The 26,326-nt window shown below is 32.9% G+C and overlaps 1 protein-coding gene across 2 annotated transcripts in view; it reads right to left on the bottom strand.

The window, feature by feature from the left end:
- LOC118191091 (peptidyl-prolyl cis-trans isomerase FKBP4-like) overlaps positions 1-26,326 on the bottom strand; it is a 118,997-nt gene that overhangs the window by 51,431 nt on the left and 41,240 nt on the right. For both annotated transcript variants that reach the window (XM_035361887.2, XM_035361888.2), the window contains exons 3-5: positions 14,749-15,012; positions 7,056-7,303; positions 6,833-6,916 (exon numbers count right to left, since the gene is read on the bottom strand). In XM_035361887.2, coding sequence (XP_035217778.1) covers positions 6,833-6,916; positions 7,056-7,303; positions 14,749-15,012 — 596 coding nt within the window. The remainder of the gene's footprint in view (positions 1-6,832; positions 6,917-7,055; positions 7,304-14,748; positions 15,013-26,326) is intronic.

Raw genomic sequence — 26,326 nt, 5'->3', positions numbered from 1 at the left:
AATCCTCGACATCTGTGCGCTACATGAACATCGTTGCAAACCATATTCACCCATTCTTGACAACAGTATTTCCAGCAGAGGATGGTGTTTACCAACAGGATAATGCACTATAAGGGTCGAATCGTCAGGAAGTGGTTCAAAGAACATTCCAGTGACTTTCAAGATCATGTCTTGGCTTCAAAATTCAGAGATTAATCCAATAGAACATTTGTGGTCCCACCTGGAAAACCAAATTCGTGCTGCCCCGCTACTCCCTAGCAAGGTGTGGGACTGAAAAACCAGTTGGTTAGCACTTGGTACCAGATACCTCAGACTACCTATCAGCACCTTGTAGAGTCAATGCCATGCCAGGTGCTGGCAGTTCTGAGGGCTAAAGGTAGTCCTACATGCTATTAACAGGGTTGTCATAATATAATGGCCCTTCGGTGTATGTGCATGGCTTGGCTGGTTGAAAGATTAAAAGAATTAATAAAAATTTACCAGTTAATGTTTCATATTTGCAGGATAATTTTTGGTCAATGGAGTAATTCTTAGTCCTTACTTTTATAATATGCATACTTTACATTTTATCTATTATTACTTTACTATCTTAAAACTTCAGCCCTATAATTTTTTGAAAGCTTATAATGCAAGGTAACTTTCTTAATTATAACTGCTGTCTTTATTTTCAACTCAACTTTGGAAATCAGGGTGAAAAGAGTATGGGCTATTCAACAATCTTATTAATTTCGTCATTTACAAATTCTGACAGCATAACCCTAATAATTACTGAGAATAATCGATCTTTTCATTCACTGAAGAATTGGAAGGTAAATACTAAAAATAAGCACACAATTTTTAAAGAGAAAAAGAAATATTTATGCAGTTGACTTACCATAAAGTATACACCAAATCAGGAAAAACCAATACATGTTGTAAGATAATGTAAGTGCTGATGTAAAATGATAGAACATTTTAGGGAAAATTAGTTCATTGCATAGTGCCAGAATAATATTCAAATACACTAAAGAGCCAACACATTTTGACCCGCCTACTAAATAACATGTTGCATGACCTTTGGCCTGCAAAACACGCAACTCACCACGGCATGGATGACACAAGTTCTTGGTAGATGACTAGAGACAAGTTGCACCAAATGTCTCAGCAGCAGTCATGCAAAGCTGAGATAGTCTGACATAGAGGTGTTTGAATTCTGAGCTGTCAATCTCCGACATCCCAAATATACTGTATCAGGTAAGATCCGGCGAGTCAGGTGGCAAGGACATTAACTGCTATTCATCTTTATGCTCCTCGAACCACTTCAAGAGAATTCGAACTTTGTGAAATGGGACATTGTCCTGCTGGAAGATTCCTTTTATAGTTGGGAAGACAGACGCCACGTAAGGGTACAACCGATCTGCAATTATGTTCAGAAAGTCCGCTGCTTGTGTACGACAAGCTGTACAGGGGAAGAGGAACTGTTCGCTTGGAAGATGGCGTAGCCTGACAGGTCCATCGACATGATGAATAAGAAATCATGATTCATCTGACCAGGCAACTGCCTTCCACTTATCATGGTCCAGTCTTGAAGTAAGACCCTTACTTCCAAGCACAGAAATGTTTTAAATGATGCCAAGATTTCATGAATCTTGACATCATTTAAAACATTTCTATTCTGTAATTTTGAAAACATTTCTATTTCTGCAATTTTGGCAATCTAATTTCTTAAATCTTAGAATTTCATTTTGGCATATTTAAATTTAAAGAGTTTAATAAAAAAATATGAAACCTAGCTTTTTACATGTTCCTCTGATCCCTATATGGATATTTAGGAAAATTTTGTACTCATTATAGTTTAAAAAGCATTCAAGTCCACGTATGAATTTTTTTCTTTCTTTTTTAGACCTTATGCACAGAATCATACAGAATACCTGTTCTACTGTTCTAGAAAATATTACCAGGCTTCAGCATTGGCAACCTGTACATTAATGGATGTTTTACAATTATCAGATTAAGATTCTAATAACAAATAATTATGATTCTAGTAATAAAACTTCATGACAGTATTCGTAACATACTTTTAGACTTTGAAAAATTATAAATTACTAGTGCAAAAATTCTTTTGGTATACCAAGTGTAATAAAATTATAAATACTACTTTACTGTCTTGTAGAGTAAATCACAAAATATCATCATTAAATGACATTTAAGGAGGAGACAAAAATCAACCTGAAATTATCCTAATTTATTTATTTACTAAGCAACTGCTCAATACAGATTCAAAATGACATCAAATATTGTAAATTTTGAGATTAAATAGCTCTGTCAACTTTTGTCCTATGGAAGTCAAGTTTTCTGGACCTTTTCTCAATAACAAATACAGTCAAAAGTCGTTAATTCGGACACCAATAATCCGGACCTCAAAGCTACAAACTTTCTGCGCATGTGTCGCGTTGACGCATGCGCATAAGACCTTTACGGCTGCGATTATGCGTGCGCAAAATACGTTTACGAATGCGCGTTTAATGTATAACGGACGGTATAAGCTAAGCTAAAATTATCTATTTCAGTTAATGTTGCAGATTGCGTTGTTCCTTAATCTTCGAATTGGATCCGGCTTATTATTTTTTACTGACTGTTAGAGCAATTTTATAAAAGTAAGCTTGAACTTTTGATTATGTCAAATAGAATTTCCAATATATATTTACTAATATGTAAAGGATCTACAAAGCGAAAGTATGTTTCGGAATCCATTAAACAAAAAGTGGAATTGCTGCAAAAAATGGATAAAGGCATATCCTTTGTTTATCTAAACTTTAACGTTTGTTTATTTAAACTTTGTTTATCTTTAACCCCGCGGCGCGCGCAATGAATTGGAAGTTGATCTGTCAGCACTATCCTTATCTTCAGGGCAGATGTTTTTATTTTATTTGGCTTATAATTGCTTACTAAATGTAGTATTTCATCTCGATGTACTCCGTCTTTGATATGATTTAAATCAAATGCCTCGTCATTATAATTCGCTTCCAGTAGCGAAGAAAGTGACAGAGGTTATTGAAAACGAAAAAATTTTGATTGACAAATTAGTCGGTATTCTCGACACAGCAATTATAGGACTTGAACAGCGGAACTTTGTAACTGAACAAAAAATTATGTCTGTTTATAAAATTACAGAGAATGTATTATCACATAAAAAATGAGGCAACTTAAACATTGAAAGAAATGTTTAATAAAGTAAACAAATAAATATTAAGCTTTTTTTTTTTTTTTTTTTGTAAATTTTGATACACTTTAGATGATAATTGTTCTTTATTTTGTAAATTATAGTTTCATATTTTTAATTTTATAATTTCTGCATGCCATTTTACCAGATTTAAACTGATGATCTATAATCCGGAAAAATCGATAATCCGGAATCACCGAAGTTCCGACGATTCCGGATTAACGACTTTTGACTGTACACTTTTTTCCCTAAACAAGAGCACACAGCATGGGAAAACATGTAGAATGTTAGATTTTGCATTTTATACAAAATTATTATTATTTTATTTAAAAAATATAATGTTACAAGAAAAAGATCAAGAGGGTAAGCCAAACAAATCTCCTTTAGTAACATCGAGAGAGGGCTACATCACAAAATCATAATGCTGTATGTATTGTGGGCTTACAAAAGAATTGTATACTATGAATAGCTGCCACCAAATCAGAGAATAAATCTGGAAAAATACTGTTCTCAAATAGCAGTTTTAGGTAAGTTTTAAGTAAGGTGTACAAAACTAACACATTGTTTAGGTTTTGTCTTTTATTATGTCAATGTTCGCCTCCACACTTTCATGAATGTCAGACACAGACTGATTGGGTATAGGTGGGATGCTTTGTGTCCTTTACCATAATCACCAGCCTTGCCCTCTTTGATTTTTATTTCTTCATGTTTTTTTTTTATGAAAAATTCAAAGTTCTCTGAATGGCCTGAAGTTCACTTTCTTGAAGACTATACCTTCAATAACTTTTCTAAAAATAAACCTAATGATATTTAAAAAAAAAAAGGAATTTCAAGCTGCCAGAGAGATGACAAAAAGTCATACGATGAAATGTAGCTTATATGGGTCAGTGAATTTTTTTAAAGTTTTTTTTACTGTTTCATTTGTATTTATCATTAAAACAGGCCAGAACTTTCTGGATGATTTAATATACATACACACACACACATATGCAAGTTTGTGTGTGTAATAAATTATGTAAATATCTTGGTGATTAGAAGATAGTTGAGCAGATACAACACACAGAGATGACATTCACAGACAGACATGGCTGAAGACAATAAGACAGTTTATTTGACACTAAATTCTCAATTTACACTGATGAGCCTATAAACTTCCCTACACTTTTCAATGAAGAATGATGTGAAGAGGACATGATTAAGTGGGAATGGTATTTAACTGTTGCTGGAGAAAGTAAGGAATCATTCTTGCTCTTACGTTTGTGAGTGATGGGAAATGCTGCTAATCTAAATGAATTTGCTAGAGGGGAGACTGTAACGGCAAAAAATACTCTGGAACAAGTATTTCCGAAACTGCATAACTGATTGGTTGTTTAAAATCTGCTGTTGTCAATATTTATACAAAGTGGACAAATAGTGAAACAGCAGCAGACGCCAAGATGTCGACCTCCGCACGTCATCAAACAAAAAGGACATCAGAGATTGTTTCGCATGATATCGCAAAATTCGCACCGCACATTGGCTTAGCTAACAGCCGAATACAATGCAGGTCAAGTCCAAGTGTTCGGGAACACACAGTTCAGCAGACACTTTGGATATGTAACTGTGCAGCAGATGTCTCCCTCATGTGTCTGTTGATTAAGTGTCAACTATGCCTACAGTTGGCCGGGGAACAACAATACTGGACCATGGAGTGAAAGACAGTTGCCTGATGACAGTTGCCTGTCAGATGAATCATGATTCCTCTTTCATCACGTCGATGGTCGTGTCAAGATACGCCGTCTTCCAGGCAAATAGTTGCTCCCCCCCCCCTATACAGCACATCATACACAGGCTAATAGTGGCAGTATTACAATTTGCCAGATGTTCTCATAAGACAGCTCTGGGACCCTTAGTTGATAAAACAGACCATGCACCCTTACATGACATTTGTCTTCCCAATTGGAAATGGAATCTTCCAGGATAACACCCCATTTCAGAAGGCTCGAATCGTGTTGATGTGGTTCAAGGAGTAGAGATGAATTTCAATTAAGTCCTGGCACCCAACTCACTGGATCTGAACCCGATACAGCACATTTAGGATGTCATGGAGCAGCAGGTCACAGCTAAAACACCACCATGTAGGAATATCTTGACTTAACCATTGATTAGACATTTGGTACAAACTGTTCCCAGTCCAACTACTACCAAGAACTTGTCGCATCCATGCCAAAACAAATTGCAGCTGATTTGCAGGCCAGAGGTCTCACAATGCATTAAATGAATAGGTGGTCATAATGTTTTGGCTCTTCAGTTATATACTCTCAATTTTATGCACCCACACAATTTTGTATAACTTAAATTTTCAAACCATAGACAACAAACAGCAGAGACAAGCAATACATTTTAGCAGCACATTTAGGATGTCATGGAGCAGCAGGTCACAGCTAAAACACCACTATGTAGGAATATCTCGACTTAACCACTGATTAGACATTTGGTACAAGCTGTTCCCAGTCCAACTACTACCAAGAACTTGTCGCATCCATGCCAAAACAAACTGCAGCTGATTTGCAGGCCAGAGGTCTCACAATGCATTAAATGAGTAGGTGGTCATAATGTTTTGGCTCTTCAGTTATATACTCTCAATTTTATGCACCCACACAATTTTGTATAACTTAAATTTTCAAACAATAGACAACATACAGCAGAGACAAGCAATACATTTTAGCAGCAGCAAAGCAAAGTGGGGAAATGGGGAGAAAGAACACATGCAGAAAAATAGTCAAAAGATTCTTTAATTGGATTGGATTAGAGCCCATATTGCAAAAGGATTATATAAGAAAGCATGAATCAGATTAATTTGGAAAGACACAATAAAAAGAAAAACATTTTAAGCATTTTCTACCTTTACAACAGAGAGAGGCGATACCCAAATTACCCAAATTAAAATGAAGAGTTACATTGCTATTGATAATTTAAGTTTTAATTTTTATTTACATATTTTTTATCTTAAGGGAAAGGGGTTTCTGAGTCTGATGTACCTCATCTTGATAACATTATATCAGAGTTGATTGCATTCCTCTTTCTATGTATTTATTTTTTGTAGTTTTTTGTAATTTTTTTTAAAGGCTTTAGTAGTTTTTCTGAGGGGTGTAGCAAATGATCCCATTTAAGTCCGTACAGAGTTCAACCGGTGAGTGCAAGAACACGTGGTTTTGCATTATCTTAATCTCCATTTCTGCTCATGTCAGACTGAAAATAGTAAGCATGAGTATTTTATAATGAAAACTGCCATTGCCATAACATTCATAATATAATTATGAAAAGCAGTTGGATTCTTAATCATTTGTTTCTCATAAATGCACCAATTGGCAAATTTTTGTTTCTCACACATGCGCAGACTAGTAATGATTGTTTCTTCCCAATGCAGAAATCCACCAAATTCACTGTCTTGCCAAGGATACTATGAAAAATACATACCAAATATTCAAAATAAAATTATTTCAGAAACACAACATTAACCGTAATGGATATTCACAAGGTAAGTTTATTTTGGAATACCTTTTCATTTGCAAATCACAAACCAGTATGCTTAAAACGTCTCTCACACATTACATGAAACAAATATATATATGAATTTAAGTTACTTACTTTGAAGTAGTTAGTTCCTTTATTTTTAACTATTTCTGATTGTTCTAGTTTCTCTTCTGCTGTCATATTCCAACTTTCCTTTTCCTAAAGACAAGAGATTTATATTTTTTTTAAAAAGCGGTATATAAGTATATAATAAAACACCCACTTAAACAACACATAACAAGCCATAACAAAAGGCTGGGGGTGTATAATTGCCTTAATAAAAAGCTATGATACAAACCTTTTCAAAAGATTTCAAAGTAACCTCATATTCAACAGTAGAATTTGGTGGTACATTTAAATCTGAATTTCCACTGGGTCCAAATGCATATTTTGGAGATAAAATAATCTTTGATTTCTCACCCCTTTTAAATTTTTTTAATGCAATGTCCAGTCCTTCAACAACACCCACTTCACTTCCTTCTCCTATTTCGAATTTTACATCTCTTTCTTCAAAAACATTACCTTCATAACTTCCAGTAAGATGAACTGTAATTTAAAAATAAAAATGCATGAGTCTTCTAATATTAAATTGGCAGGTCAAACTACAAATGACAGCCTTTGAAAACTAATAACTTAATCACAAAAAAAAAAAAAAAAAAAAAAAAAAACCTTTTTGGCAGAGGCATTTTTATATACATCACAAATATATCTGGTGTAATTAACCCTCTGAGCGGCATAACAGGCCTTTTTATTCAGGTATGAGATCTTTTTGTTACTTGCTATATATTAGCTTATAATTCAAGATATTCTACTTTCTTTTCTTTAATAATGTAAACGTCATCTTAATGAATGTTAGTTTATGAAAAGTAGGGATAAAACAAGTAATTATACAAATTTAGGTAATAAATGCAGCTTAAATAAGGTCTTCATGACAGATCCAAAAACCCATGCTGCTCAAACCGCTAATATTACAAATGATATCTATTGTAGGATAACTTGGCAGAAATACACACATTAACGCAATGAGAAGGAAAATAAAACTAACTAAAAAAATACATAACTAATGCCATATGCTGCAAGGAGCAAATGGGTCCAAAATTTATATAGCCAGTGATGTTTCTGGAAAATAAGAGCACTTCCAAACAAGTCAATCATTGAGTGATGGGAGTGGCTTAGGTGGAATAATTAATTTCAATGCAAGTTACAATACGTAAATGTAAATTAAAAGAAGTAAAAGTATCATGAAGTTAAATAAGATGGCCTAAACTAGAAAATTAAAATAAAATTGTATTGAGAATTAATAGTAAATCAAGATAATTTAGTAAGCAGGTTGATTTAAATGCAATAAGACCACATCTGGTCATTTTCTATTGATATGATCATAATAGTTATAATTCATACGTAGAATTAAGTGGTTTGCTTGCTTAACTTGCTTATTCTTAAACTTTTTTTGCAATTTTAGCAACACAATTACTGATTTTATTGATGTCTAGGACTTGAAATGAACAACTCTTAAACAGCAATCTGCAACATTCCTACAACCTTCATAAAGAGACCACTATTTTTAATATCAAACACACATAAATTATATTTAAAGTAACTGCTGATAAATCTCAAATCCTGTGCACACAGTTACCATATGGTCAGCTTTTTGAACACATTCCTCCTCCAGTCCAGACATTTCTAAAATGAATAAAAATAACCTGCTTTTATCCACACTTGAGTGGTGGTTTGGTGGTCTCTATTTACTGCTGAATATGATAAGCAAATTTTTGAGTTTCCTTCATTCGGACTACAAGCCATCAGCTTTACATCATTAAACTCACAAACATTCCTAGTCATGATACAATAATGGGTAATGCAGATTACAGCAGGTGTCCCCAACATTTTTGTCCCTAAGAGCACATTCTAGAATATCTGTTGAATGGCAGGCACCATTTACTTTTAAAAGGTTAATTTACAGTTGGATAGAGTTAATAATACATGCACAGAGAAAAAGAGATAGGTCGTATTTCACTTTGTGCTGGTATCTGTATTGGATGTATATATATTTCCTAAACAGTATTGATTATAATTAATAATAATTAATTATGCATTTTAAATTTTATATTACTTTATCTGTGAAAAAAGTGTAGGGGAAAAATATATGTGTAAAATTTTAAAGTAAACAAAATGTCAAGTAATACTGTTTTTACGGGAATATGAAACAAGTCAGAACAATAGTGTAATCTTTAAGATAAACCATAAAAGTAGTGAAAAATACAAGAAGCAATGGAAAAATGGCAAAGAAAATGGTAAAATCAAAATATTTATTCCCCAGTTTACTGTTTCAAACAGTACTTGTCAAGGGGAAGTATCTGAAACACTAAACCTGGTTGATTAATGAGTTCCTAATAACATGTTTCTCTACTCTCGACAATTTGAAATTTGAGACTTCAGATTGTTTTAAATAAATTCCCTTTTTTAAAAAAGAAAAAAAGAAAAGTCTGAAACTGGTCCTGAGCCCCCCTACATGCTATCCATATTCAGAGTAAAACACACAAAATAAGCACACAATATATATGATTCTTTGAGAGAGGATGCAAATATTTTTGTACAGAAATTTGTTTTGCGTTTTTAATTTTATATTGGAACAAATCACTGGCAAGCTTGCTGGGATGACTTTTTTTTTTGTGATTTACTTCATACAAGGAAGCAAAAATGGTGCTAAACAGCAATAAGCACTGGGTCCTTTTCTCGAATACCAACTGATAGAGCATGGAAGTGCCTACACATATTGAGTGTTTTCAGAAAACACCATGAAATGTTTCCTTGCGTTATTGTACGTTATCCAAAAAGAAAAAGGGAATGGTCATTGTAGACTGAATAAAGAAAAAAAAAGCACTGATAATGCCTATAATAACCAACCATGAAGTGACAGGTCAACTTGGCAAAGTACAATCTTCCTGCTGGCCAGATGGGAATTTTGGATTTGAAAAAAATCGCTGGAAGACACATTTTTTATTTGCTGTGTTCATGAATTTTAACATACTGAAAATATTTAAATGCTATGATTTAAGCCTGAAAGAAAAGGATAAATTGCTGGAAGATTATGATATGCTCGGTAAATACAGCCACAGAAAAGCAGCATTTATAATGGGGATTTCCTAAGCAGCATTGTATAGTTTACTTAAACAAAGAAATAAAATTGATGAAACTAGTAAAAAATACAAATATTTCATGGAAGCACAAAAGTGATAGAAAATCAAGAGATGATAAAACTGCTCTTTTAGAATGGTTTCAAGCTGTAAGACTAAAAAATGTTCATATCTAAAAACTTTGTGCCAACTGATGGATGGTTCGCAAGATGGAAAGAGAGAAATAACACTGTTTATAGGAAATTACACTAGAGAAGCAAGATGCAGATCATCATTCAGCTGAGAACAAGATATGAGACAATAATGACCTAGATTTCTAAAAGAATACAAGCCACACAAAATTCATAACACAGATGAAACTGTTTTACACAGCATTACCAGAGTACACATTAATGTTTAAAAATGAAACAGCAGCCATTTTAAGAAAGTCAAAGAACGAATTACTGTATTATTAACATGAAATACAGATGCACCAATCAAAACACCATTGGTTATTGGAAAAAAAAAAAAAAAAGAAAAAAAGAAAACCTTCATGTTAAAAGGAATCAAGAATTTAACTTAATTTCTGTATTTTTCATCTTCTTGAAGAAAAATGACATTCACAAGAAGCTAATTCTCAATCTGAAAGTATATAATAGAAGATATAGAAACGACTGGAACACTATGTCTTCCCACTATCAATGATACAAGCATGGACAGATGTTCTGCTGTAATTCTTCTAGATGTATTTAGCGGAGCTGAAATCACTTTACTTGTAAATTTCTAATAGAAGAAAAATAAACTTGGAAGTTGAATTACGTGGCTTTCTTGAAGTTATGTGAATTTCACCTGAAATTTCACAAACTGCAAGCTGAAAGATGATCCTTAAGTCGACTAAACTTGCTGCTACTAGATAGAAGTAAAACTATGCCTGATGAAAAATCAATTGCTGTGAACGGACTTTCTTCATGGAAAAGTTATCGAATGTGATTAAACAGTTGAAATTTGATTTCCAAGAGGATGAAAATCTGAAGCTACTTGCCCAAAATTCACTGAATTTTCAGAGATGTATAAGAACCAGTCTCCTAAGCAAAAAATCTTAATCTTAATTGCCATCGGCATGGTGAAAGGATGATTAAAGCAGAATTTTAATCTGTTAAATTTGAAAGATAATTTTCTGGAAGATGCTTCTTATTGTAAAGCCTCTGGAGTGCAACTTCGATGTCTAAAAGCAATCAAGAATTTCCTAGTATCTAGTAATTTCCCTTTTATTTTATGACTCAAATAAGACTTTCCTCATGTTTGTGATGTACTGGGCCCCTCTTTTCTCCACTATCTTAGGTTTTCCACAGAGAATGTATTTGAAGAATTTTTTTACATAATGTGCTATAATGGCATTATTTAAAGAGCTGGACATGGTGTCAATATTTGATTGGATAAATAGACTTATTATAATATGAAGAATTTGCGGATGATAAGCAGTATTTTTACTAATGTCCTTTTGAAATGGGACAAAGAACTGAAAAAGTTAAAAAATAGCTTTATGATCACGTAACTGTGCTGCAGATACCTCTAGTACCATTCTGAAAAACATTTAACTACGGTTTCTTCCTGCAAATAAGACTTCTATTGTTCAGCCTTTAGACTAAGGTATTATAAAAGCTTTCAAATGTTATTACAGAAAAGGTGGGTGCCATTCAAGAAAAAGATAAACAAAATTAAATCTTATGAAAATGCAAGCATCTTTGAAGGAAATAAAGAAGTAGATACATTTGCTACTGCTTAAGCATGTTATAGTCAACACATAGGAAGCAGTCTCCTAAAACAAAGAAATTCCTTTAGAAAACCTGGTTTTTATTTAAAAGAAGGGAGAGAGGAATTACAAGCCATTTCTAATATTTCAGACAACAGTGAGAGAAATTGCAGTGATTCATTTAAAAAATATGTTGTAAACAATGATAATATTAAGATGGCATGTGAAATCACTGATTATATTAAAAGCTGTAGAAATGAAACTGACAGTGAAAGTGATATGGAAGAAAAAGACTACACGTCAACTTCAATGGGATTGAGAAAAACACTGCAAACTCTTGGATTGAAAGATGAAAATCAGAAAAGCTATGAAAAGTTTTACGAACTTGAAAATGCAACTGAAAGATTATGGATGTATAATACGAAATAAATATGGATAAAGCAGTTCTTTGAAAAAGTTCAAATTTTATCAAATATGTAATTATAAAACTTATTATTTTTTTCATATTTTGCAAATAGTTTAATTTTACCATTAACTTTTAATGATAATTTAGGTATTAATTGTTAGTTGCTATCTTATTAATTAAGTTGATATCATAATTTGCAATATTGAAATCGCCATTTTTAAAAACCAACTACTTTGTAAGCTCAAATGTTTGGAACAGAAGTGATTTTAATAACTGGCAGGTTATTAAAAAATTAGATGTAAAAAAAATTAAAGTCTTTTTTCTAATGCCAAATGCCTGTTTGGTAATGCACCCTCTCCCAGAGTCAATGTCTCCCCAGTCTCCTAATGTCATGGCAGAGGTGCATTTTTAAACAATCTCAAAGGAAAAATTTGAATTAATAATTAGAATCTTACTTTACAAATTACTTTTGCAAAAGAAATGGTTTTCAAAAAAGGCATGAAACTTTTATGCATTCATATTATTTATTCAGAGTAAATTGTATTATAATTATTATTATCTCCCCCAATGGCAGATTGTGAACAGTTACAGTTTTGTAACAGAGTCCATTAATCTATACTAAGGCCAGATGTGGGGGTCACTTTATTATGGGGGCACCTAATAGGCGGGCCACCATTGCCTTTTATGAAGGGACGGACAGTTACAACCATGCCTTCTCCGGGATCCGAAACCAGGCCCTTCGGTATTGCAGTCAGGCTCCCCTAACCGCTATACCGTCTGGGCGGCATAAAATGTATTATTCTCTTCAATATTTTTATTTTTATTCAATGTATTCAATTTGCTTTTGATTCCATTTTATTTTCCCTTGCATTTATTTATTTAAAACATATTTTGTACAGATTCTATCTAGATGTGACAGATATCCTCATTCTTAATTAACTTTTTATCTTAATCTTACTTAACTGTCAAAATACATATTTCACCTTACTTTTATCATTTACATTCCAGCTCACTGTAGTCTTACCTACTGCTGATGTATTCAATCTTTCAAAGTCTAGGTCTTCGGTTTGCCCCCCTTTTCCTGGACATGTCGTGTTCTACACGATATTCACGGCTTTAAATTATTATTTTGATTTGTTTTTTCATTCCAGGTCAAGAATTTGTAGTTGGAAGTTTCTTTTGACCTGTGTGTACTACGAGCGCATTGTACCAAAATTTTTCAGAGCCACGGAGAAAGAAAATAATTATAGCTACGAAACAAAATTTAAATTTAATGTTTCAAAATAAATTGAAGTTAATGGTGTCAAATCTGCCAGTAGACAGTTTGGCGTTCAACCTACTTTGAAGTGATACTAAACGGAAAAAAAGATGCACCGAGGAAGACAAATTCAGAGCAAAAAGTGTTCTGGGGACAAAAACAAGAAATTGGTAAGTAAAGTGCTAAATTCTGAATTAATTATTAAATTATGGTAATGAAAAGAGCTAAGAAACAATGGCATAACTTTAAAATGATATAAATGAAAGTGAATGATAAAGGGAAAAGATGTGATATTACAGCCCAGCCAGCAATGAGAGGACTGATAATTTTGTGAAAAAAAATAGACTTGGTTTACAGAGACAGCACTTACACAATGGCTACCAAAGGTTTATGAAGGTATTAGAATTTCACAGGTTCGTGATCCAGCAATGGTTATCATCTTGAACGTATAAAAAAACACATATCCAAATTCTGTATTTTTGGACATGCCTATTTAACAATATAGTTAATTAAAAAGAGACACCTTCTGTGCTCTCTTTAGTAAAATCTGTAGTAGTTGAGAAGGTACATTGTGCAATAACTGCTGACGGTAAAAAAAATTGCTGCCTTTCCCAGCTTTTAAACAGAAGACGATGGCGAAACTAAAACTCATTTGCAATATCATGATTAAAGTTGGATGTTATCCAGTTTAATTATAGATCCTAATACTTAGTAATAGAAAGTAATTGACAGTTTCCGGGGGGAGGGGAAGGTCTCACAGAAGACGTAAAAAAAATACACTGAACAAACACAGTTCCTGCCATTATTCAGAAAAATTTACAACCACTAGACATATCAATGAATAAACCGTTTAAGGACTAGATCTGAAAGTTTTATAAAGAGTGGATATCAGCAGGGTCGCAAAATTACTTAAACTGGAAAAATCTATAGACTACCCATTACACTGATTTGTTCATGGATTTTTGGTACATAAGCTCTGATTGATAAAGTAATAATAATTAAAAGTTTCAAAAAATGGAGATATCCAATACTCTCAATGGATCTTAAGATCATTACAAGGTGAGAAAGATGATGGTGACAACTTGCAAGCTGTAGCAGATGACACAAGACAGCAGTTGCAGCAACTAGGGAGTAGAAGTGAACAATAAAAGTAATCGGGAAGATTGAACTCACCAGGAAATAGAAATGAAGATATCTTATAAAATACTGTAACGTATTTTTATCAGAAAGCAGATTTCTCTTAAAGAGACAGATGACTAAATTGCAGTAACAGCATCCTTCGGAAATTAAATTACATTATCTTCCTCTCTCTATTTTTGGACAATAAAATTAGTAAAAAAAAGGGAGCAAATCTGTTAATATATACTTAAAAAACATATACTTTAATTAGCACAAAAGTACCAATTTCATAGAAAATAGGCACTTTAAAATGAAAAAGAATTTTTTTTAAATGCATACCTTCTACAGTTGCACCATCACCAGGCGTCAAGTGTCCTTGGCCTTCTTTTATAAGAGACCTTAGAATACCGTTATCATTATTGGGGCTTAAATCTTCCATTTGCCATTTAATCAATTCAATATCAAAAACTAGAGTTGCATTTTCTGGAATTTTTGGTGCACTACCTTTTTTACCATATGCATAATCTGGATGACAAACTAAAGTACATTTTTCTCCTTTTTTCATAGTACCTACGCCAATATCCCAAGCTTTGATTACCTCACCTGGCAAGAAAAAAAAAAAAAAAATCAGAATTAAATAAAAATATACTTTAATATATATGAAACAAAAGTACAGTGCATCTTTTTTTAATTAAAAATACTACTAATGAAACAGAAAAAGCATCATTCAAAACTTTAAAAAAATGTATTATATGTAAAATAAATTATATAAAAAAAAACTGCCATTGTTTAAGCACACATTAGAGGTGAACTGTATTTCACCAGCATTGCACTATGAATCTTACTTTGATGAAGCGATCTTGTGCAATAACTTTATCCTTCAACACTTTAAAATAAAATTCATCACATTCCATAACAGGTTAATTAGCATAAATTTTAAGTATCAACAAAACAAGCGAGATTTATCCCTTGAGTGAAGCATGAAAAAAAGCGGGGGACAAAAATATGTAAATTAAATCGGATTAACAGCCAGAAGAGAATTAAATGTGAAGTTAATTTTTTTAAAAAATGCCTACAATCATTAGAATGTTAGCTATCAAATACAAAAGAATATTAAAAGAGAATAATTATGAAATCAAAAGGTATTGTTTCATTTCTGCACGGAATCGTGAATTTGCAGTGATTGATATTTCCAAGGTGTGACTCCGAGTCTGTTGGACGCACTTTGGTTTACTGCTCAATTTACTACGAACTGATCCAGTCCCGTAGGTGGTCAGCAAGTTTACTTCTAGTCCTACTGAGTATATCTTAGACTTCAGCGAGTGACACTTTAGGGTTTCACGGCAAATATCTCCTTTTTTAGGGCAGTAAATATGGATGAGGAAGCTAGTGATTGCACGGATTCTGGACTACCGACTTTGTTGCTGCCATCTACTTCAAAAGGTGAGGAATTTATGAAAGACCCTAGACTCAGGAAAAAAGTGAAAACCAAAAAGTAGAATGCGAATTCGGAGAAGGAAATTATGAATGTGGAAAGAGCGAGAGATGAAAAAATACAGAAACTTATCCAGGAGTTCGGAGCTGACTATCTGACACATCACTTGGAGTTCGAAACAATGACTAAAGGAAGCTAAAACTCCCAAAGAACAGAACAAACTCACGTTGGAACATGAAAGGAAAACTAACCAACTCTTCAGCAAGAGGCAGCGAACAGAGCAAATCGCCACTAGCCCTAATAATAAAAGTTATTGGATTACCCTAAAGAAGACTCAAGAAAAGCCAATACCGATGGAGATACCGTAACAGAACCAATTTCAATTACTCAGGAAAATCGCTGAGGAAAACCCCGTACGAGGAGCCAATGCTGACAACCTGCCCCATTGTATTTTCACAACACGAAATCAACTGGATGACTCTGGATGAAATGTTCTTGATAAATTGTACAGACCACCACGAATACCAAATGAGAGGAAAATCCATACACTAAGAATTTGAAAGATTACAGAGCGATGAATGAATTTCTATTTGAAAAAAAAGATTCCCTATCACTCCTACCAGTTCGGGTCCTTCATGATGACCTGAATCGAAAAACAGATTCGGGTCATTATGAAGAACCTCCCTGCTACTATCAAAGAAGACACCATACGCCAAGACCTTCAATACAGAAACTATTCAATCGAAAAAGTTAAGCAGTTTCCCAAAAATAATGAAGGATAAAAAATTAAACTTCCCATCTACCTACTGGAACTAAAAAGCTCCCCTGAAGGAAATAAGATTCACCAGCTCAATAATACGTCCAGTTTCAACATCACAATAGAAAAATTTAACCCCTAGAATAGGCCAGTCCAATGCTACCGCTGCCAGCAATTCGGTCATTCTCAATTCTGTTGCAGTAATCCCATTAGATGCGTGAAGTGTGGGTAACAACATCGAAGCAATCAATGCACCATGAAACCCGAAGATAAGCCAAAATGTATTTTCTGCAGACTCTGTCATGTGAGCAGCTATAGAGGTTTCAGTGAGTATAAGAAAAGATTTGAAAAGAAAAGCAGCCCACCCCAGCCTAAAGTTCCCAAACTCTCTGAGGAAAACTTCCCTAGCACAAAGTCTGCCTCGATCCCAGCGCAGAAAAATCCCCTTCAAGCCACCTACAGAGAGAAACTGAAAGAAAAAATCACTCCGCCACCGAAAGATCCAAACGATGGTATTACATAGATTCAAACTGATTCGATCATCTCATGTATTGGTAAAATCAGAGCAGCAAAGAACTCAGCAGAAAAATTACAAACAGGCTTTCAAGCGGCTATGTTACTTATTAATTTCGTAGAATCTGAAGATTAGAAAAGATTTAGCACTCCCTCTATGACGGACCAATAGGAACACAGGAAATTCACGCAGCTAATTTTCAGAACTCATTTTTTCAATTTTTCCCATTCTACCTTCTTCAACCAGCAGAGTGTTACTGTCTGTTAGTCGGAGTAGGTGTTATACACAAGGCTCATCTCATTGCAACATCAAGAATCCTATTTCTAGAGTTCTCAGCCAACATTCAATAATGTTATGGTAGGAAAGCCATGTCATTTCTCCATGTGTCCCATTCTACCTTCTTCAACCAGCACAGTGTTACCGTCTGTTAGTCAGAGTAGGTGTTATACGCAAGGCTCATCTCATCGCAACATCGAGAATCCTATTTCTAGAGTTCTCAGCCAACATTCCCTAATGTTATGGTAGGAAAGTCATGTCATTTCTCCATGTGTTACACACAGGATGTGGCTTTAGCCTAGGCGCCTATTTTCCATGTGCTTTGCACCTGAGCCTTGCAGTGATTGTCGACAAAACCTGATAATATTGAAAACATTGTTTCATTTATCATCAAGTTGTTTCATTTATGGTAACCAGAGTAGCTGAATGTTATAAAAACCCTATTATGACGTAATTAGTTGCATGATTGAGGTGAATTTTAATGATGGAAAGACTAAGGACTTGTTTGTGTGTTGGATGTTGCTTAGGAAGTATGGTGGTTTTCCTGCGGTTTACACAGTAAAATGGCTGAATGTAGTTAAGATAAATTTGAAGTTTCTGTATGATTTGGAACAAAAAGAAAAAAAAAAGCATTAATTGGCTAGTGTACAAATGAAGGTTTACTTAGTAGCCATTATAAGTGTCCTGTTTGTAAGAAAGAAATGCATATGGTCGAACTTTGTAAGATACCAGCACTACGGAGGATAATTTTGACTCTTATTTTTATGAATTTTTGTGGCAATGCCAACATACAGATTTTAGTTCAGATAATTTTAAGAAATTTTTGTATGCTGTTAAGGAATTTTGTTTTGACTAAAGGACATGGAAATTTCTAAATAAGGTAAGTGGTTTTTTTTTTGTTTTTTTTTTTTGTAGTGCTAAGATGAATTTCCTTTTTTTATGTTATTTCATTGTTCGATTTAAAATGTAGTTTATTGAGATTATATATTTTTTGTTTGGCTGCTCCGTTGACATTTTGTGTACCTTGACAAAGTCAGGCACAATGCCAAGTTTGTGCAATTCTCTGATGATTTTTTTAAAGTGAAAATAGATCGATGTGTACATGGATACCGAGTTTGTGCAATTCTTTGACTTTTATTTTGGCTTTGTGTAGCAGTCACAGAACTGCACCAAATCGGTGTCTGTGTACCACTAAAAATCACCAATTTTCGCCAAGGGGCACCTTTAAATACATTTTTACCACAAAATTAAGTACTGTTCACTTTAACTGAAGATTTAAAAAATTTTAAAAGCGATTTCAAAATAATGTATTAACCTTCGAAAAAATTATATATATTCAATTAAAACTAATTTATTTTAGAACGAATCATTATACTCTTCTGTTTATGAAAACTGCCTTCATCATGAGAAAAGTCAAGTTTTAATTTCACACAGTAATCATTTAAATACTATATTCTTTCTTCATAAATAACACCTCTTACTTGAAAAAACAGGATAACCACTTATTCATCTCTTCACAAATCATAAGTCATTAAATCTATTTTAGTAAAGACATCAAACCAACCTCTCAACACCTTATGCAGAGGAAATAGAGTACTGTTCTGTTAGAGCAACACGAGTTAAAAATGCACCACTATTTTTCGCTGCCAATTCTCGCCAAGTATTAAATCATATAATAATAATAACAATAGAGTTCAAAAGAATAAAAAATTGAATTCTGTAAAAAGCAATTTTTTTTTATTTTAATTCTTAAAGAAAGTAATTTTTTTCTTTTTTATTTTGTAACTTAGAATATTCTGCACATAAATAAAAAATACCAAAACAAAACGAAATACAATCTGAACTGGTGGCATAAAATTATGAATATCATTCTATATATTAGAAAAATGTGCAGTTTTTGAATATAGTCGATGCCACATAAATTCTATTAAATATTATTCTAAATGGTGGCAAACAGTGTCCCGCTGACATTTATTTCTCCATTTTGCACTGCCCCACAGTTTGGGTATGGGATCCGGTTTCGGATCTACAAAATTATAGCTGTGATTCATAGTGAAATAATCATGCCCAGCATTTCTTAGTTCCTCTTGCTCATATCCTTTCCAGCAGCCTGAAAATATAATGCTGCCATCCGAGATGTTTTCTTGAATGGCAGTCATTAATGTCATAGAAAAACGATCAAAAATGGCGACTAGAACACATTCTTTGCTTTCGCAGTATAAAACCCCGAATATCCATTGTTCCGGAAGAATATGTCCAATGCTGTTTTTCTTTCTTGTAAAAAGACTTTTTCTATGAAATCTATTTCTATGATTTTGTTGGCTCCACTGTTTTCAGTTCTTTTACGATACATCAAACTATTTGCACACACCTTCCTCAAGTAGTTATTCCAATGTACTGTCGTATTATGGCTCATTACTAATTGAAGTTTGCAAAATTCAATCGATGTCAATTCTTGACACCACAGGTAGATGAAACGAACGGCATTGAAGAAAATAAGACGCAAGCCTTCAAACCACGTTCTGGTTCTCAATCTTTTTTTTTTTCTACTGCAAGAACATACGTAACAAAACCATATAGGAGCTTTGTTCGAGTCAAAAGTTAACTTCATTGGGTGATTTTGAGTACAAAGTCTGTTATGAATTATTACTTTATCTTGAAAGAATCTCATGGCACCCTCTTCGTCATTAGGTAACTGCTAAATTGCATAATCCATAGTACTAAAAAATGGTGAAATATAGCAAAAAATAAAAAAATCTGATGTGTACACCAGATGACTTCCTTGTACGGAATAATAAATTATACACAATTTTCCTGCATTTCATTTAAACACAATGAATTAGCAGTTAACGAATTTTGAATTAAATCTACTTCGTCGATAGTGCATAAAACAACAACAGAATAAATGCACTCTTTAACCCATTAACAAGCCTGCCCTTTGAAACGAAATGCTTTGAAAATGACTGTGTTGTCAGTCAACAAACCCCTCCAAAAAAAAATTGCTTTCGTTTTCTGAAATCTCTCTAAGATGGCCCAGCCTAGGGCAGTATATTTGCTTCACTTAGTGTGATGGATAAGCCTTAAAATTTCTTCCCCGCTATTGAATGGCAAGAAGTACTTGTTGGGTTTAGTTTCATCTTTCCTCTTTCTTTGTAATTTGTAGACTTGTTTCTTTTAATATGTGATGTCCGAATTTTCCGAAATCTTTTTAGGATTTTAGCTTCCAAGCTTGTAAATTTTCAGTTATTCGACATGTTTTATTGGGCAGTATTTTAAGATCATTATTTATTTTGTTACACAATGTTTTTACTATTTACTCATCTATTTTATTTAGTTTTAGTAGGTCAATTTATTTTGGGAAATTATATTTTAATCCATTCTTTTACCGACTCAGTTTTCATCACATTCTAAGTCCATATATATTTATGATGAGAGTACAATATTTATCAGGAATTTTTGGAAAGCTTGGCATACGTATTTATATTTTAGCGCTGAATTTTTTCTACAAGTTGTTCGTTAACAGTCGAGTTCATTTTTGTAACCACTTGATCTTTTCAGCATGAAATTGGCAAGCAATAATCTTCCTAATGTCTTTCGGGATTTTATAGCAATTTCTAGAATTTTGGCGGTTTTCTACAAATATTTTGTTAAGTTTAGCTATTATACAGTTGTTACTAATGTGGAATTTAAAACCAAAAATGTATTCCTTCGTTGATTTGAGAGATCGCATTTCGAATTTAAATGGAAGTTTAAATAAAATTGATACAATCTTACCACAGACTAGAAAGAATTATTTCTCTGTGTTGGATGGATTTTCTCACTTTTCCGCATTTTATACATTAAATGCATAAAGCAGACATGCACAAAAATCCCTTTTGATTCTTACAGTTTCAGTTAAATGAATTGTAAAATATATATATATTTTAACTTTCAAAATGTATTTGCTCATTTATGCATAAATTTAAAATCGCGGGACTTCCACTTACAAATTATATGACTAAATTGCAGTATTTAAGCTAATAACTGAAATTATAGTACTGAAATGACTTAGAATATAAGAATAATTATAGTCAATTTAAATAAATTTCTATTCTATTGTAGTCTATTTAAATAAATTTCTATTTTCATTTAAAATTTGTCATTACTAGCACCTCCCACAGTTTTATGCAATCATGGGATTTTCCAAATTCTATTAGGTCCTTAGCATAATTTCAAGGCCTAATAGAAAGTGATAATATGGAAAGACTATGTCTTAAGTACCAATAGCCAAGTATTTGTAATTAAATAATTTAAAAAAAAAATAAATATTGAATACCAGCCGCTTTTTTTATTCCTTTTTAGTCATATAACAAAAGATAAACAAGAATACTATTACATCTAAGAATGAATGAGGAAACATGGTAAAAATGTTTTAATGATTGAATTCACCATTAAAAATCAAACAAACCCCAAAATTTCTTTTTCCCAAAACTGCGTAAAATGTTTTGATTAAATATGATTTGAATGAGTTTTGCAATTCTGTTTTGAGTGATATAAATTAGGATATAAATTATTATTAGTAATAATTTTTATATTATAACTTAGCAGAATATCGTTTACCGTTAAAAATTATATCTAAAAGAATTAAATTTTGTAAAAGAATAAAAAATATAATTAACTGTTCCATTTTGTTCTTTATGCATCTATTTACATAAAAATGTAATCTGGCTAGGGAATTTACGACTTATATATGAACTAAAAATTGGTATCTTGACAAAACTTGTCAGAATATGAAAAGCGTATATTCTGTGATATTAGTGTATTAATCATACTTCTGTATACGTAAATGCAGTTTACAATTACCAGCATAAGTATCATAATGGATTTTATTAAAACGACGAAAACTGAATGCATGATCCTAGCATTATCAAACTACGGCTCTTTATCCCGTTAAATATTGCTTGGGTCGTAACCAACACGAGTTTTATTTTTGAAATATTATTCCAAATAAAACAGGAAGCGTTAAATGATATGCATTTTAACCAGTTTTACTTTTTTATATGCATAGAAATGTTAAGTAGCTTTAAAGTGTACCTTATTTATGAAACTTCTGCGGTACTATTTTTAGAAAAGATCAAGGACTTTAAAGAACAAGTACATTTTAGCAATATGCAACGTTAATGATATAGTTCAAATGTTATTGAATAGCTGTACGATTTGTAACTGGCACTGGAAGAAGCAAAATTTATCTGATGATCCAATCTTCATTTAATGAATTAATAGAGAATGATAAAGGGTGAGCTGCTGGTCAGCATGTTAGTTACATACGAAAGCTAAACTCTTTCTTTTTTCCCACCGATAGTGAGGCAGCCAATCCACTGGGGCAGTTAGCATAGGCAAACTACTATTAGCTTGTACAAAAACTGTACTTAAAGCTTACAGCTTATTTTAAATAAATTTTGTATACTGAATACAGCTCCCCCGAAAAGCGCTGTTTTCTATCTTATTTGTTTTAGATTTCAGATTAAAGGAAAATAATCAGTTCTGTTTCTCAGAGACGGGATTCCTGCCTGTTTGTTTTGCGTGGTTTTCTACATGTGTAACCCAGTTTCCCACTGAAAGGGCTCCACAAAGGCCCATAGCTCTCGTAAATAAATAGTGGAAAAAATACAAATTCACGTAGATTTTATGTAAAGTAACATTGATTGGTCGATGTGTATCTTTTGCATTGAAGAGAAGGGGGAAAAGAAAACTGCAGTTTTTGACACCATTAAGAGTCATACATTAAAAAAAGAGATTCTTCTGTCTAGTAGAAAAGGTTATGCTATTAGAATATGACAGAGTAGATGTGGGCTATTTGCATAAGGTGAGGAATGCTTTCGTGAAGGATTTTCGTAGGAAAGCTGACTCGTATTCGCATTGCACAGGTGGAAAACCACGAAAACAAATCATGTGCTCAACATTTTCGCCTGGGATCGAATACCGGTTGAACTACTAGTATTCGGCTGCCACAGATAGGACTTTTACACTTACAAAGAGGCTTTTGCTAAAAACTCTTTATCACCTCATTCCTTCCCCGATGTTAGGTTTTTGTCGTTATTAGGGGACGTTGTTTACTGCTCTTTGATTTCAATGAATAAAGGCAAAGCAGACAAAGCCTCTCAACCTGAAAGATAAAATGCCTTCAGGTAGGATTTATAGGAAACTGGTTCGCGTTTGTTTCATGCATCAGGGAATTTCATGCATCCGAATTTTGTTAATGTTTCTTTCATTTAGCTCAAAACATACGAGTACTCTCTATTTTAAAAAAAGAATGTTTTTGGGGAGTACTTTATCCTTATAAAGTACTCCCCAAAAACATTCTTTTTTATATAAATAAAATTATTAATTAATATAAATTACCATTAATATAAATTACTTATATTAATGTTACACATGGAGGGAAAATCACGAAAACATCCGTACAGTTAGCTGGTTCATCAGTATTCGGAGCCAGGTTTAATTACTGCGGTTCAATGACCTTAATCACTTGTGTTCTAATGGGCCTCATGAGCTTTGCATTTTTGTTGATCAGGCTAATTTATGTTGAAATCGCACGAAATTTACCAAAATTTAAAAAACTGCTTTCTGATGAAATATTCCAGTAATTTTGATTTATCAGAAATTTCGAAATGCATCAGGTTTCTGGAGTATGTGTACATGTGAGCATATAACATTTAAATTTAGTCATTTTAAACATAAATCAGATAGCATATCTTTTATGATACATTGAGTAATCTTCAGTACTATGTAATTAATTCCCTAAATATGAAAGTATGTGAAATTTAAATTAGGAATTATAGCAAATCATTCCATAGAAATATGTTATGCCAGTATTAGTCTAGATAGGATCAATTATGCGTAAATATTGTAGTAGGCATGTCAGGTAACAATTTGCCAGCAGTCTAGATATCATTAATTTAAAGAAGATAATAATGATATGTGTGCCTTTTGTTTTAGCATAGTTTTTCTCCCATTACTTTTAAGCTAAACATATCACTTGAAATAAATTTCTTTCTAAAATCAGAGGGATATTATTAACATTTCTTCATTATAAATATAAAGTTTATCCTTTATTATATAAATAATTGAAATGCTTAAATTTGGCATTCTAATAAATATTTTACCTTAACTTTCTGAAAAATTGAATTTATTTTAAAATGTACAAAAATGAATTAAATCCTGAATTTTTTCCAGTCTTAGGATAATAAAATTTTAGAATCATCAGTTTGTATATCCGTATATATCATAAGAAAGTATCTCATTCTTTTCTTAGGGCTCTTGTGATGCAAGTGATAGTAGATCGGATTACATTCAGAAGGTCTGCGTTTCGTATCCGAGCGAGAGCATAGAGGATTTTTCATATTTTCTCCTCAGAAAAACGTGATAGACGATAATTCGTGAACACATGAATTAGGCCGACAGAGTCTCGTGCTTCTTCTCTTTCGCCCTATAAGAGGGAAAAAATAAGGAATTATGCCATTCTCCCTATCTTGCTACAAATGGATGTTCTTCCAATTAGAATTTGGAAGACTTTGTTGGTAGAAGAATAATGACAGCACTGCTGAATTTTTGTATTTCTTGCTTCGAAAAAATCCAAGGTCCACCTATTATTCCGCCTTTCGCAAATTTTTCAAATTTACTTTTTCTGGTATCGCTTTTCCATTACAGTATGTTGATAGGTGAAACAACCCCGTAAAACGTTTGTTACATAAGTTACGGTCAAGTTACATTAAATTACAATTTTCGGAATTAAACTTCCTACATACGGGTTCCCTCTTTTTTGATACTTCTAGTAAAATTATATTAGGAGATAATATAATCAATATTTCTTTAGTAAATAAATTATTATTATCTTACTTTGCGCAAGTATTAGAAAAACTTCTTTTCGAGCTAAGTGAATTTTAGATCATTCAACATATATATAACGCATTTTATAATTTCATTACACAAAAGTTTTATACCTTAGAGAGTATATCTTTTCTAGTAGATTTCGTATTGCTTGAATTTTGAGGGAAAAGGAAAGTCAAGATTTCTACAAATAAAAACAATAAAAAAAATGTGCCTTTGTGGAGGACTTTCTAGGGAAACTGCCTCATATACACGTTACACATGGGGAAAACCACGAAAACGACCATGCAGCCAGCCCGTTCGCGGGATTCGAACCTCAAACCAAACTACCAGTGTTCAGTGACTTTACCGCTCGGCCGCTGGTGGGGCTCTCTTTACTGACGAATTAACACCAATAGATAGGCTGTTTTCTCCCGAAGGTTCGGCCTTTCTGTAAATGATTAGGAGAAACCGGAAAAGCAATAAAATGATTTTTCACTCATGAATCGGCATCTTCAAGAAGCATCGACTCCCAGTGAGTAAAAGCGACCATCTGGGAAGATGTATTTTAGCATAAAATGGTTTGCAAATCCAAATAACATTAATTTACAGAAATTTTTATGGATGCAATATATAATTCTTAGATAAAAGTATAAAAGTAAGTAAAAGGGGGCATGTAGGGTGTTTTTCGCTACTTTTAATTTTTAGAATAGGGCCCCAAACATATTACTGTCGACCCTGTATTAAGATTTGCTAACTTTACTAAAGCACGCGATATCTATCTTCTAAGATCGAAATATTTCACTTCCGGGGAACTTTCTAAGGAAAACTTACATGCATTTAGGTTTACATATAGAGAAAACCATGAAAACTCCATGCGGCTGATCTATTCCTTTGCTGAAAATAGAAGCCTACAAGAATTGATAGTGTTGTGTTGCTTCAGCAACTAGATTTCTCACTTTGATTTTGGAATTAGAAATATAATTACAAAGATCTCCACTAGAGGAGATCATAATTCATTATTTTTCACACATATAAAATCTGGTTAAATATGTTTCCTCGTTTATAAATTACAGAAGTTTTTTTT

The sequence above is a fragment of the Stegodyphus dumicola genome, chromosome 10 (genome assembly GCF_044657685.1).
Source record: "Stegodyphus dumicola isolate Sdum_Otavi_A_Nest chromosome 10, ASM4465768v1".
In the NCBI taxonomy this organism is placed as follows: Eukaryota; Metazoa; Arthropoda; class Arachnida; order Araneae; family Eresidae; genus Stegodyphus; species Stegodyphus dumicola.
This window is presented reverse-complemented; position numbering and strand designations above follow the sequence as displayed.